Below are 15,198 nucleotides of genomic sequence, written 5' to 3' on the forward strand. Positions count from 1 at the left end.
AGTGTCTTCTGCAAACAATTCATCCCGTTCATCTTTCAACTTTGCTTCATCTGAATGGTTCCCTAGTCATCAGCTTCCTAGCATTGACAAACCCTCTGCACCAGCACAATGAATGTAAATGATTTCCAATGTCATCTCACCTCAATGTGCTCGGGACTCTGTTCTTTGCAACAGCACAAGACATTTCTCATCCAAACCACTCCATTAATCAACTAATATCCTTTAAGAAGGGACTCAAACTGACCCCATTTTGGCAACCTATATACATAGCGATACTATGTATATATACACTCCTTCCCAAACCTCTCCTGGCATCCGAGAAAGTGTTTCCCCTGAGCCCCTAATTCACATTAGTGCTACGTAAGAAGATGCCTGCTCCATGATTTAGCTGACTTAGCTGTGTGAGGTACTTCACTCGGAACTTTCTCATTAAGCTCCTTTCTTGCTTTTTCTACAATGTGTACGAAAAGTTCTAATTAGAAATGACGAGAGATAGATGATAGGATGAAACCATGGGAAGGCAATATCCGTTGATGCGGTGATTCATTGGCTCACGATGACGTGCAACTGACGTCATCGGTCACGCCACTGAATCACAGCTTGTTATTGGCCGCCGCCGGACTACCGAGCGGACACCAGGGTGAGTGTTGGAGGTGAGGGTGGCGTTGGTGTGGGCTGCATTAGGGCAGTTGTCACCCGTCCTTTGAATGTGTAACCTGAGCTTCCTGAACAAGTGTTGTCTGCCAGAGTTCTAGCCTTTTCTGAACCCTCGACAGTCTTCGGGCGTTGTGCTGGTGTTCGACTATCTACAAGCTATATAGGCATGTCTACCGTTAGGAAAGACGTAAGGGAGGCCGGTCGGTGCCCTGGCGACTTGAATGAGCGGTCTGGTGAGGGATGTCCGGCAGATCCCAAAGGTCGACGGATCGTCACACGACGTGATTTGAGTGGCTGAATCAGTTCGAGCTGGTGTGTCAGCTGCGAGGTTTGTCAGTCCTGGAAAATATTATACCACTGCGGCTCACCGGCGGTGCGTTTGCTGTCTACCAGCAGCTGAGCAGTGTCAACATGCTGGTATACGAAAGAATCAAGGAAGCTCTTGTCTTCGCATTTGTCAGATCGGTGGACGTGTGTACCTGGACGACTTGCGTCCTCTGCCAGCGCTGTCTGTGGGCATGTCTGACACCGGCCTAGCCTGTGCTTTTGCGTCGGGTCAACCTGAGGCTGGTCACCGCATCCTACAGGCTGGTTCACGCATGGAATCCATGGACATTGGCCAGATCCTGAGCGGCGCTCGTGCCGTGCTGGTTGAGGAGAATGACAGCGCTGCTGCAGGAAGTGTTGCGCTGCGGCGCCCTGCGCGTGCTGATGAACAGGTCGAGTGGCTGTAACCTGCTGTGACTGTGATCAGCCCAACCACTACGCCCGTGACTGTTTAACCGGACGCGACCGGCCCCGATGTGGACGCGGCAACATACGCTGCTTTTCCTGTGGCCGCCGAGGGCATGTCTCTTCGTCGTGCACAGGAAACGGATTAAGGGAGGTGGGATCAGCACCAGCCTCCTCTCCGACTCTTCAGTAACATGCGCTCTGCCGATGGTTCGGTAGGTCGTGGACGGGGTGAGCTGCGACGCCCTGGTGGATACCGGCTGCACGAAGGGCATCGCGCACGTCTCCGTGTGCTCCCGTTGGACGAAGCAGGATCTCTGTGTGATGACGGTGAGCGGTGAACGGTACTTGTTTGAGGGATCGGGTGTGGCGCGCGTCCAGCTGCCACTACTGAGAGTTGCGTCACCAGTGGAGAGGTGCTGGTGGTGGGTCGCTTGGCACGCTGAACCTGAACTTCGTCCTCAGCATGAATGGCGTTAACGTTTTCCGTGGTATGACGACGCGCGCGCAGAGCGATGTGCACGTTTGGTGTTGACGAGTCTCTATCTTCAGCAGGAGCGACTGTGGCAACAAGTCTCGTTTGATGAAAAAGATTTCGCCGTTACCTAACCTAACCTAACCATTGACATATCTAAGGCTTTTGACAGGGTTTTGCATCGGTCTCATCTCTAAGCTCCCCCTCTTTTGGCTTCACTTCCTCACTTCGCTCCTTGATTTCAAGCTTCCTGTTTGGTCGATCTATCTCTGTGGTTATTGATGGATCCGTCTCTCGCCTTTTCTCCATCAACAGCGGTGTTCCCTCAAGGTTCTGTCCTGTCCTCTACACATTTTCTTTTTTTTATTCAACAATTTCCTTTCCTCCACAAATAATCTAATGCACACATACGCTGCCGACTCATCACTGCATTCATCCACATTCTTCAATTCTGCTCCTTCTCACATTCCATCTGCATCTCGTCTTGACACAACTTCATCAATGAACTCAGATTTGGACAGGATACCTCAGTAGGGTACTCGAAGACCCAGTTTCTACCCATCTCCATATCGAAAATTCCTAACAACTCTCGTCTCTCCTTTGACCGTTCTGTAATTCCACCTCTTGACTCGATGAACATATTTGGCATTATTGTAACCTCCACTCTTTCTTGGAGACCCCACATTACGAGAATAGCTAAGTCTACCTCTTAAGAAACTTGGTGTCCTGTTTAGATGTCGAAACTTCTCTTCTGAACAGTTGCTCCGTGAACAGTTGGTCCGGCTGATTCGTCCTTGTATGGAGTACTGCTCTCATATCTGGGTTGGTTCTAGCTCTGTATCCCTACTTGACAGAGTTGCGTCGAAAGCGGTCCGACTTATAAACTGTCCCAGGATAACTTCCAAACTTGACCTCCTTGACCTACACCGCAATGTTGGTTCAATTTAGGTATTGCTCTCGTCTATGCTCCCAAGAGCTGGCTGCTTGTGTTCCCCCCATCACTTCGCTAGACCACGCAATACTCGGCAAGCTGCTGTGTCACATGATTATTGTGTGGCCATCGGCATCTCAAGGGTGGTCGTTTTGATATCTGCTTCTTTCCCTATACGTCGAAGCTTTGGATCTCGCTACCTTCTCATGTCTTTCCCAACAACTATGACCTGACACCTTTCCAAAGACAGGTCTTTCACTTTCTAAAAAATTCGTAAATACTTTCCCTTGCCTTTCCTTCTTTCCGTTTCATGATTCTCTTTGTATTTCGATAAAGGCCCGGCGTTGATGTGGATTTCTGTCTGTGACCCGGAACCTTCAACATAAAAAGAAAGAGCTATGCTGAAGACGACTAAAGAACTAGGGATCTCTGTTGAGAGGAGTAAAACGTGTCTTTTATAGATTAATGGGATAATTTTACTGGGATAGAGGCCTCTTTGCCATGGAAAGACATGTAAATGGAATAGGGGAAAGCCCACCTTGGTAGAGTGTTGGACGAGAACATCAGGTTCTTTTGTTGATAGATAAACTAGTTCGAAAAGTAGAATATCAAAAAACAAAAGAGGGATTTGGTAGCATATCAAGAAAAACAAAAGAGAGATTTGGGATGAAGAACATTTCAGAATAAGTAACCTAAAAGCCACGTATCAGATGCAGGAAGTAAACAAAGGAATGTAGGGAACACTGTAGAGTGAAATAGGTAGTGGTCTCTGCAGAGGCATTAGAGGTTATTTCAGAAGTAGACGAGGGGGCGGGTCTGTAAGGACAAATTGTGGGACTGGGTTGGCTGGTGCCAGTTGGGAAAGAGGCTGGTGAGGGAAAAGTTGCAGTGCGGTAGTTTAATGTCACTACCGAGGGCAGTAGAAGTTATCAAACCACACGCTATGACCCTTTCACTTCTTATATACCTCCTCGACCCAAACACCCTATATCTGTCACCTTGCCATGAAACACATCCAGCAGTCCCTCAGAACACTCGCTCCATCTCCTCCCCATCTCATCACTACTTGTTGCCACTTCTCCCTTTGCTCCCTTCACCGAAATCCCTCGTTGTTTTGCTTTTTCTTCATACTCTTAACCCTTTTCAAAGCATCTTATTCACCCTGAAGTTTATTGTACTCTTATCCCAGCTCTCATTTGCTCTCTTTTTCAACCCCTACACTTTCCTCTTGTGCTCTTACCGCATTCTCTTGTAATTTTCCCTGTAAGTACCGCACATGTACCCCTTTTCTCTTTCACTAAGAGCTTTACTTAGTTGACGAACCACACGTTATCCTTTCTCACCTTTTCTCTTTCCATCTTCCGCATGCCTCACTTCTCACGCACGTGCCGGAATTGCTTCCCTAAATACCTTCCAATCGTCACCCAACTCCTATAGCCTCGTAGACTTTCACCTTTTGCCATTCAACACTCAATCTCTCTTGATATCTGTTCACATAAGACCTCTTTTCCATACTCATTTACTCTCCGCACCCTCTTCTTACCCAGCTCGGTTTCCTCTTTTCCGACGACTTCTACAAATCTTCACCATAACCTCCACCAGATAATGATCGGACATCCCACCAGCTGCCTCTCTCAGCACATTAACATACAAAAATCTCCCTTTTGCCCGCCTATCGGCTACTATGTAATCCAGTGATACTCCTAGTAGTCTCCCCAACTTTGAACCAATGATTATCATTTGTTTCGACTTTCATAATCCTATCGTAGCTTGTACACAATTCGATTACAATTCCCCTGCTTAAGCTTTTCATGATTCCCTAACGTTCATGTATTCGAGCTTAAAAGGCACAGCCTCAATAAGTACCCAAAACCTTTCCCCTACTTACGCTCCGGCAGTTTCCCCACCTGCACGTCATGTGTCCACATTCATAACAACCGCCCTACCTGAGCACCAGCTAAGCTCCCTCCTCGGCAGGGAGACAGACGAGTGGCGACTGTGTTGCCTGGCGCGCCACGTCGAGAAGTGCCTCCCTGAGGGTGACGAGTTCTCCTCCTGTGAAGACCTCATGTCCAACCTGGTACTTCGTGTGTGCATCTGGATCCTCGGGCTCATAGCTCTCCTTGGTAACTCCTTCGTCATCCTCTGGAGGAGCCTCTACTCCAGCGGTAACAAGGTGAGTTGTGTCCGGGTCAGTATATGTCATGCACACTTGGAATGCTCATTACCAAATACACGTAGAGGGACATGATAGTAGCAACACACAGACTGAGAGTACTGAGGTACTTGATACACACAGGTGGAGAACCCTTGTGGAAGTAGAGGAAAAATACACAAAAACAATTATCCAGAGGAAAGCAGTACGTACTATCGTCCAAGGAGTTTCTCCAGAGCTAACCAGAGGCCTCCACGCCCCACATAAACACACTATGACGCTAACAGGTTAAAGACTAAGGCTTTGGCCCCACACATACATGACAATGACCACGACAATGACCACAACAAGAAAATGGACCATGATAGTGACCATAGATAGGATGAGAGCCAAATCTGCAGGACGGAGAGTGGAATACCAAGGCCAACGCCAAATACAAGTGCCATTGGTGGGGATCATAGCCACATACAGAAGGAGGCCCACAGAGATGGCCAGAGACAAAGAAAAATACTACTCACAGTCACACACTGCTTATTATCACGCCTCCCTCTTATCTTATTCCTTACTTGATCTACCCTCCTTACACCACGTACTTTCCTCAAAGATATCACACCCAACACGTCCTCATTCTTTCATATTATTTCATCTGAGATCTACGCTACTCACACATGACTATGTCCATTCTAATACGTTTAAAACACTGTGTGTCTTCCAGACTCTTTCCATTCAAACTCGTACTCCAGCTAGCCTGTCTCTCTTCTCTGTTAAACGTATTTATCTTACTCACACTTACCCCCAACATCCCCCTTTCATGCAAATGTCACAATTTAGACACTAACGATTGTATTCAAGCATTCAAGTCTTTCACCAAACCGTATCATGAGCAAACAGCGAGTGGCTTCCCTTCCAGGAGCCACCTTTAAAAGATTACAGACTCAATTGTCTTTACAAGACCCTCAACTTCACCTCCCTCTTAAGCAATTTAAACAGCCATAGTGGCATCACACACCATTATTGCAAACCCAGCTTCGCCTGTAATTATTCACCCTCCTCGCTTCTTACTCACTGCTTTGGATAGATTTGCTTCTACATCATATATCTGTAATGACTTCCAAATATGCCACCTACAAAATCTTCTTTCCTCGAGTTTTTCTTACGCAGTCACCAAAGTAAACGCCAGGTCCATACACCTTCATCTATTCCTGAAACCACATCATTCGACCTTAGTCTAATGCCCTGTGCATAGCACCAACTCCTGTCACCATTCTTCCACAAAACATACCCTTAGGGTGTGCCCAACAAAATTTCACCTTGAATTCATTGTTTTTCCGCCAGGTACGTCAGTATGAGCCGTGCGTACACTGCAAATCCTGAGTAACTAGTTAGCAACACTTATCATCTTTCTTAAGAAATTCAATTTTACGTCAGCAAATCACACATCTGCTAGAGGTCGCTTTCCCATGAGGTACGCTTTGCCGCTTCACGCCACCAGTTGCTGTGCTTCCTTCGTGCCGTCCAGACGGTTTTCTGCAGCTGCGAGCTTGGCAGCCTTCTTCCCGTGATCCTTCTGGAGCGGAAAGGCTTTGCTACAGCTTGTGACACAGTTTGGGGCTGGCTGCAACACCACCCGTGATCCGTTAAGGAGCGGGGAGGGAAGTGCGTGGTTGATGCAATTGTGGAGTTGACGACTCTCACATTGACCTGCACCGCCACCTTGTTGTCGCCGCCGCCATGTCGGATGTCCCGGACAGTTCCACCAGCATACGGAGGTCGAGTAAGGAGGGAGATTCTGAACATGCCAGGCATGTGAGGAAAGGCTCCTCGCATAGGACTAGCTCCAGGAGCAGCCCTTCTCAGCGGGAGGCTCTTCAGGGCGGTAACAATAGGCCCCATGGTCACGTCACTGGTGATGGCGGTGACTCTGCTTCCCAGCACTGCACACGTTCCTTACCTTCTACCTCACGGGATGAGGCATCTGCGCCGCCATGGAACATGGTGATGGACGCTTTGGCTGCTTTACGTGGTGATGTGGAGAAAATGATGGAGGAAAGGAACTTAGGCCCCAGTCGGGGGGCTGATGACGCCGCGGCGGCCGCCGATGTAAACATTGGCCTTTCTAGCCAGGTGGTGCCTCCCTCGCGCTCGCCCACGGGTTTTTCGGGCTTTACTCCAGCTGAGCATTACCTTTCCAGTGATGATTGTGTCTCTCAGAATGACGGGCGGCCTGACAGTGTTCTCCTGCAGTGCGCCAGGGCTTACGGTCCTGTGGATGAGGTGTCTGATGGCATTGACCAGCATGTTGCCGATATGGTTAACCATGTATTTGCTCACGGCTTGCGAGAGGAGGAGTATAAGGAGATTTTGGAGGATGCTGCAGCTAAGAGGCCAGATAACTGTCATGCCTCAGCGCCCGTGGATTGCAACTTGCAAGTTTTAGATGCATTGAAGACTGATGCCAAGAAGGCAGACTTCCGTTTGAAGGATGTTGGGAAAGACATTATTACGGCTGCCACAATTTTGACTAAGTCACTCACAGTGCTTGACAAGATCGCCCAGACTAGCCAACCAGATGTTGCCCAGGAAGTGGGCATACTTAATGGTGCCCTGGCACTCCTGGGTCATGCTAATCACAAGAATAATCTGGCTCGCCGGTTCATCATCAAGCGCGAAATTAACCACAAGTATGCTCACCTCTGTTCAGACAAGGTGCCCATGACTCGTCTTCTGTTTGGGGATGATGATGTCTCACTCTCAGCCAAGCACATTGAGGAGTCTGAAAAGTTAAGGAGTAAGATTGCTCCAAGGAAACCGCTCTCTACCTCGAAGTTTGGTCCTGGCAAGTTTAGGGGCTCTTTTGGGAGACTGCCATACAGGGGTTTTATGGCCAGGTTTCATCCATATGGCCAACGCACGCATGGTCCCCGGAGTGAGCACCGGCAATCCTTCTCACGGCAGGGGCCTGGGACAAAAAACTCCCGAGGCCGGGGTCACAATCCCCGGCAGTAACTGAGGTGAGTCATCCTTTTCAAGCTGGCAGACTTCACTATTTTGTACATGAGTGGCATGCTGTTACCAGTGATCCAAATATTTTAGATATTGTTCAGCATTGCCATTTAGATATTGATGTTGCTAACATTAGTCCATTATTTGCTGAAGAAGTTGAGTATGTGTTTGATGTCGAGGAAAAGGAGATTTTTTTGCCAGGAAATTGTACAGCTTTTGAGTCTGGGGGTTATCAAGGAGACCCAGAGACAGGAGGGACAGATTCTTTCCCCTATTTTCTTAAGACGGAAGAAGGATGGTGGGTTTAGGATGATCCTTAACCTGGAAAAATTTAATAAATTTTTAGAGTACAAACACTTCAAGATGGAAAATTTTGAGCAAGCGATTCGTCTTCTTATCAGCGGTGCCTTCATGGCCTCTGTCGATTTGCGGCACGCCTATTATTCTGTTAAGATAGCTGAGGAGCAACAACGCTTTCTGTGTTTCAAGTGGCAAGGAAAAATTTTATCAATTCACGTGTCTCCCTAATGGGGTTGCGGATGGTCCCCGTATGTTCACTAAATTAATGAAACCTGTTTATGCTGTACTTAGAGAGAGAGGACATATCAACTCGAGTTTCAATGATGATACTCTTATTTGTCACTGCACTTTTGATGGATGTTGTGAGAGTGTGCGTGCCACTGTTGACTTGCTCAAGAAGTTAGGTTTCTGTATTAACGAAAGCAAATCTGTCTTGGTCCCCACTAAGAGCTTCGAGTATTTGGGGAACATTATAGATTCTGAGACTATGACAGTAACCTTACATGATCGTAGGATACACAAGATACTACAATGCTGTGAGGAATTGTTACATAGTGACGGAGCCAAAATTCGGAATGTGGCCAGAGTTGTTGGGCTATTAGTTGCAGCCGTTCCAGCAGCAGAGATGGGGAAACTGCATTACAGGCGGTTAGAATGTTCTAATATTGCTGCGTTAAGAGACGCCAAAGGTAACTTTGACAAGTGGATGGTGGTCACTCATGAGATTGGACTTGCTTTGGTGGGTATCTCACATTGCATTGCAAACCAGACAGATTTTTCGGAAGGGTACAGAATTGGATCTGTATCCTGATGCATCAAATTTAGGTTGGGGTGGCCACCTCAATCAATAAAAAGTTAATGGGAGATGGTCATTGTCAGAATCTGCCTTGCACATTAATGCAAAGGAACTCAAAGCCATCTCCCTGGTAGTGCGCTCATTTGCATCTCTTCTCAAAGGACGACATGTTCGGATGTTTTGTGATAACACGACGGCGGTGACCTATGTCAATGAAATGGGCGGCACACGGTCCTCACTGTGTAATGACATTTGCCGTGACCTTTGGGAGTGGTGCGCGGTGAATGATATCTGGCTTACCTGCTCTCATGTACCAGGTAAAGTGTCTCATGGCAGACGCTGCATCTCGGACATTCAGTGACAGGCATGAGTGGAAATTGAATGAAGAACTCTTTATGGCCCTCTCTGAAGTATTTGGGGTTCCGAGCATTGATCTCTTTGCTTCTAGACTGAATGCTCAAGTGACTCGTTTCTGCTCCTGGAAACCTGACCCAGATGCAGAACATTTTGATGCCTTTTCTATCTGCTGGTAGCAGTATGAACTACTCTACCTTTTCCCACCCTTTGCTCTGATTGCCAGGTGCCTACAGAAAATTCGAGCAGAGTCAGCGAAGGGGTGGATGGTATTGCCTCTCTGGCCGTCCCAGCCCTGGATGGGGACTCGACTCACTTTGCTGGTCCAGGAACCACGGCTGATTCCGAGGGAGGCACACGTCTTGCATCGACGGAGGAGGAACACACCATTCTCCGACACACCCGACTGATGGCTTGCCTCTTTTCCTGCAACGTCTGCGAGACAGAGGCATTTCTCAGGCAGGTACGGACATCATCCTTGCCTCCTGGAGACCTGTGACTGCGAGGCAGTACCAGCCACATATTAACAGGTGGTTACAGTTTTGTAGTAGCCGGAACATCGATCCCTTTGCTCCCACTGTAACTAGTATTGTGACTTTTCTGTCTGTCACTTCCCACAGAGGTGTTAGTTATACTTCAATCAACACTGCCAGGGGTGCACTCTCCTCCCTGGGGATTACTGTGGATGGTTGCAGTGCAGGCAGCCATCCTCTTGTCACCAGGTTCTTCAAGGGAGTTTTTAACTTGCGGTCGTCTGTCCCTAGGTATACAAGAACTTTGGATGTTCAGCAGGTGCTACAGCATCTGCGTGCCATGGATCCTTTGTCCTCCCTCTCTTTAAAGGATTTAACACTGAAGCTTGTGACGTTGATGGCACTTACGCAGGCTGCCAGAATACAAACTTTGCATTGTTTGTTGCTGAAGAATATTAGTTTTGGGCAGGCTGTTTGTGTTTGGTTAGGGGAAACTATTAAACAGTGCAGGCCAAAGTTCAATGTGCGGTTTGTGACCTTTAAAGCATATTCTACTGGCATTAGATTGTGTGTATGTGAAACTCTGTAAATGTATATTGCTAGGACAGAGGAGTTCAGAAATTCTGCACATCAGGAGAATGGGAAGTTACTCCTAAGTTTTATCAAGCCCCACAAGCATGTAACGAGGGACACTGTTGCAAGGTGGATTCGAACAGTGCTTTCTCTGTCGGGCATAGACTCCAGCCAGTATTCAGCGGGCAGTGTTCGGCCTGCAGCTGCATCGAAAGCCAAAGCCATGGCTCTACCGATTGGACACATCATGGCAAGGGCTGGGTGGTCCAGGGCTGCCACTTTTGCCAAGTTTTATGACAAGGAGATTGTCCCGAGTCACGATCCTTTCCAAGATGCTGTCCTTCAATAGTCTGTTCATTTTGTTTGCATAGGAGATGTTGTCTCTTGTCACCTGGTCCATGTCTATGTAAATTTCTTACTATATTGCAGTTGGTTACTGCTTGTATCATTTCTCTGCATGTCTACAGTACGACACCCACATGGCTTCAAAACCTCATGGGAAAGCGACCTCTAGCAGAGGTGTGATTTGCTGACGTAAAATTAATGAAGTACATGAGACTTACCGTTGGTCAGTTGAAATGTGTTTCGAATTTTATTAAGCAAATCATCTCTGCTAGAAGGGAGCTTTCACATGCCCACCTCTCCCACCCTACGCTCTGTAGCGTCTTGTGGCTTACATATTTCTAGCAGTGCAAAATGTTCAGTTACTTTCATGTGGTTGGTCGTACTCTTTAAAGTCTGGTGGCGTGAAGCGGCAAAGCGTATCTCATGTGAAAGCTCCCTTCTAGCAGAGGTGATTTGCTTCATAAAATTCGAAGCACATTTCATCTGACCTACGGTAAGTCTCATGTAATTCATTAATTTCTCCACCTGATAACTGTATAGCACACTTGCCCTTGACTTACTGCGTTCATATGCTTCTCTCCCACTTGCACTGCCTTCTCTAACAACACTGATCGGTATAATATCTCTCGATATCTCTCATGTGGTTCATATATTTTTCCCCTTTTTTGCTCACCAGATGCACTCGTTCCTGATTGTGAACCTTGGTGTGGGCGACTTCTTGATGGGAGTTTACCTAATCATCGTGGCAGTGGTGGACTTACAGTACCGCGGGGTGTACGCTGCTTACGAGCTCTCCTGGAGGACGTCTTCGCTCTGCCAGCTAGCTGGCTTCATCAGCACCTTCTCCTCCGAGCTCTCTGTCTTCACCTTGACGGGTAAGGTGCCCTTACACAGAGGCCATGGTAGAGATATGTTCAGTTCCAACTTCAGGTTCAAGCTGGAGACTTGACTGTTAGATACAACTTACTGGCCTGGCTAGATGGAAAGCGTTAAGATGCTGATTTAGATCAAGGCTAGAAATAGGTTGTTTCGTTCCTTTAAAGGAGCCAAGGTAGCGGATGTATATCTGGTCTTGCCTTAGAACCAGGCTAGTGGATTGCTATCCGGTTGCCGTTTCGGGGTTTAGACAGAAACAGAATGCTATGATTAATCTTAGACTAGAGGTTAACATTGATTGTTCCTTGTGGTTCAGGATGGGAGCTAAGTGACTTAGCCTATGCGTCTGGAACAGACGACAGAATGAATGTTGCTGATTCGTAACCGAAGATGGAGAATGAGTGTTTAGCTCCTGCATCAGGGCCAGCCTAAAGACTTGAAGGTTTAGCTGATGCGTCGAGGCCTAACTATAGAATGAACATTTAAGTCTTGCTTCAGTATGTAGTGGCTGCATCAGGATCAAACTAGAGGCTGAATCTTTAATACCCTTTCATGGCCAGGGTGTATCCTGCTTAGGTAGCTAAAGGTTACACTAGCCACCTTTACGTTGCTTTACATCCAGTGTAGATGTTGAGTTTCTCAAAGTGCCCGTGCACATCAGTGGGTATGATGCTAAAAAAAAGTCTTCAAAGTTTACTAAGAGATAAGTTTAAGGTTAAGGAGTTTCTTGTCATTCACTACTGACTGCTTATATTTCCACCAGGTGTCACAACTGAACTACTGGCCATAAGCAAAGAGATATACACAGCTGATGAGCAATGTTGAGTTCTTCTACTTTCATTTTCTTTTCTTCTTGGACAATATAACTCACGACTAGAAGGGGTCTCGCCTTATTCAAACCACTGCCTCTTTCACCTAGACATGTAGGATCTCGTACATTCTTGGCTATCTTAGATATAAATGATCGAAGGCATTTTAGACTAAAACAATAAAGCACTTCAACACGAGATGCTAATCCTAGTTATTCTTTTTTCCTTATATTCAAATCCCAAACATTACTTTGCCGTAGTTCTAACACAGATCAATAACATTCGATGACTAGAAGTGTAACAATGATTCTAAGGCTATTTGTAAACGCGGCATGATGTGTATTTGCGAAGGATGGCTTATAGCAGATTGATGTACGTGCTACTTGCAGTATCAAGCTTCTCTGACTCCACTTATACGTCTGTATTAAAAGGGGCAGCTCATACAAAGTAGGCTTATCCCAATCTGTATCTACTTCACTCAGGAATTCATACTCATTCTTTTAATATTTCATCGAAATGCGGCAAAACATTTGAAACATTATTTTCGAGATAGTTGCGTAAAAAAGAAAGTTAACAACGTCATTCTTGTCTCCCCTCTGAATCCTGTTTATTATGGAGAGATATTCTTACCGAACAGTGATTTCAGGATCCACTCCATTTAACAGTGAAAGAGTAGGCTGGATTGTCTTTCTTTTAGGTAATCTTAATTCTGTGGTAGAAATTGTTAGACTGGATGTTGCGGGTGGATCTTGCCCAATGGAAGACGTACTGATGATCAGACAGAAGTCTGTGAAAGTCTAGATGTTTGGTGGTGTGGTAGTTGAGTAGAGATTCAAAAGTTTTGGGAATTATAGAAGTCCAATTAACAGGACGATATTTGGAGGAGTGAGAACTGTCCTACTGCTTTTAGATTGGGTATATCAATGCTTTGTTTTTATGAAAAAAGAAACCATTTTGCTTTTTGAACAGAAACGGAACTGATTCTACCAGTTAATAATGTCTTGATTCATGGTCATTAAAGAAATCTTTTACGTCTAATGTTAATGTTTTTGGTTTTGTTGTTACTGTTGTGTGGTGTTCTCCTTGCGGATGATGACTCTGCCGCTCCCCCAGTCATCACTGTGGATCGTCTCTTCGTCATCAAGTTCCCCTTCGGCGTGCGGCGGATGGAGAGCAACGTGATCCGGATGGTGATGGCTGGAGTGTGGGTGCTGGTGGCCATCCTCTCCGGCCTTCCCCTCACTTACCTCGACTACTTCAGTAACTTCTACGGCCGCTCGGGCGTCTGCCTGGCGCTGCACATCACCAACGAGAAGCCGAGTGGCTGGGAGTACGCAGTCTTCATCTTCCTCGGTGAGTCAGTGAGACTAAACGTCACTTAACCATAACCAGTTCTGTTCCTCGGTCATCCAGTTGTTCCTCAGTCATCTTAGTCGCTCCTTGCCGGCCACTCCTTCTTAAGGTTATGAATGTATCTTTACATTTACCTAGACCGTAAAAGAAGTAGCCAAAAGTCATGGTTCTGTTCATGTTATCTGTAACAAAGTAAGCCTAGTCAAACTAGAGATGATTGCGGTTATCTTCCAACTCTGTTATCCACAGTTTGGCTGTGAACAATATACATAGTAGACGATCCATATAGTGAATCACAATGACTATATTAAGTTGATGTGAAGAATATTGAATACTTGGTCCAATATCCACCAGCCAATCACCGTCGAACATAGTACATAGAACATAGAACAATTGTAATCTTTGCCATTTTCAGTCGGTTACGAAAGAAATGACGTTATCAGTCATTTTTTCTCTTATTTTCACTTTTTTTTCGGATATCTTATATACATATATATAGCTTTTCCAGCATACTGGTAGGTCAGAAGTGTTCCTGATAGGCCCAAAATTTATAGGTCGTGCCCGAAAAAGAAAGAAAAAATCATGGAGAAGTCGAAGTCCACTGCTGCTGTCGATAAAGTACTTCATCTCGCAGAGTAAGACGTGCATAAAGATTTCATTGAAACCATCCTGCTGGGGGCGTCAGGGAGTGAGCAGCCGTCGTCAAAGTTTATGGCTCACGTAGGTGCTGGGGCCGCCCTGACCAATCAATCCGTCTTTTCCATCTTAGGCAGACTCGCCCTTCGAAACAAGGTGGCGAGATGCAAAGCTTCTCAAACGGATGTGTTTGTTGCCATGAACAACCAAACTTTCGTTGTCGAATCTTTTGATGACAAGGGGCACGAGGAGAAGGCTGGTTGGAGACTGTGTACACCGAAGTCACCTTCTGTAAATTGAACATTTTGCGTTCGAAGCTGGCGTGGAAAATCCAATAGACTGGGATTTCAGGAAGCAAAAAAAAAAAAGAAAAAAAAAATCTGCATTGATTACTGGAAAGTTTCATGTACACCGGCAGTGAATGTGAAATGAATAAAAACAACATGAATTCTGTTAAGCTGCTAAAGACTTAGAAGGAAAAAAATCTTTGGTAGAATGATCTCTCGTCACCTAAGATCAAGTGAACACCGCATAGGAGCAGTGAAAACGGTGAACAAGATTCTAGACCCCAATTATAAGGCATTCGAACTCAAGTCTACGGAATAATCGTCACTCTTTTTAAATCACTGGTACGTCCGTCCTCCACTTTGCATATGGTGCTTGCCTTTGGTCGTTCTATTTGCAGAAAGATGATGACATAAGACATCGCACCAGTGAACTACCAAGACGT

General features: G+C 46.2%; 2 protein-coding genes across 3 annotated transcripts in view; both read left to right on the forward strand.

Moving 5' to 3' along the window:
• LOC139759014 (G-protein coupled receptor GRL101-like) overlaps positions 1-15,198 on the forward strand; it is a 215,754-nt gene that overhangs the window by 186,410 nt on the left and 14,146 nt on the right. For both annotated transcript variants that reach the window (XM_071680901.1, XM_071680900.1), the window contains exons 22-24: positions 4,773-4,971; positions 11,471-11,669; positions 13,593-13,832. In XM_071680901.1, coding sequence (XP_071537002.1) covers positions 4,773-4,971; positions 11,471-11,669; positions 13,593-13,832 — 638 coding nt within the window. The remainder of the gene's footprint in view (positions 1-4,772; positions 4,972-11,470; positions 11,670-13,592; positions 13,833-15,198) is intronic.
• LOC139759294 (uncharacterized) lies at positions 5,300-8,905 on the forward strand. Its single transcript, XM_071681431.1, has one exon. It carries the CDS (start codon positions 6,682-6,684, stop codon positions 7,954-7,956), a length of 1,275 nt encoding a protein of 424 aa, XP_071537532.1. The 5' UTR covers positions 5,300-6,681; the 3' UTR covers positions 7,957-8,905.

Source organism: Panulirus ornatus, chromosome 32 (genome assembly GCF_036320965.1).
Source record: "Panulirus ornatus isolate Po-2019 chromosome 32, ASM3632096v1, whole genome shotgun sequence".
In the NCBI taxonomy this organism is placed as follows: Eukaryota; Metazoa; Arthropoda; class Malacostraca; order Decapoda; family Palinuridae; genus Panulirus; species Panulirus ornatus.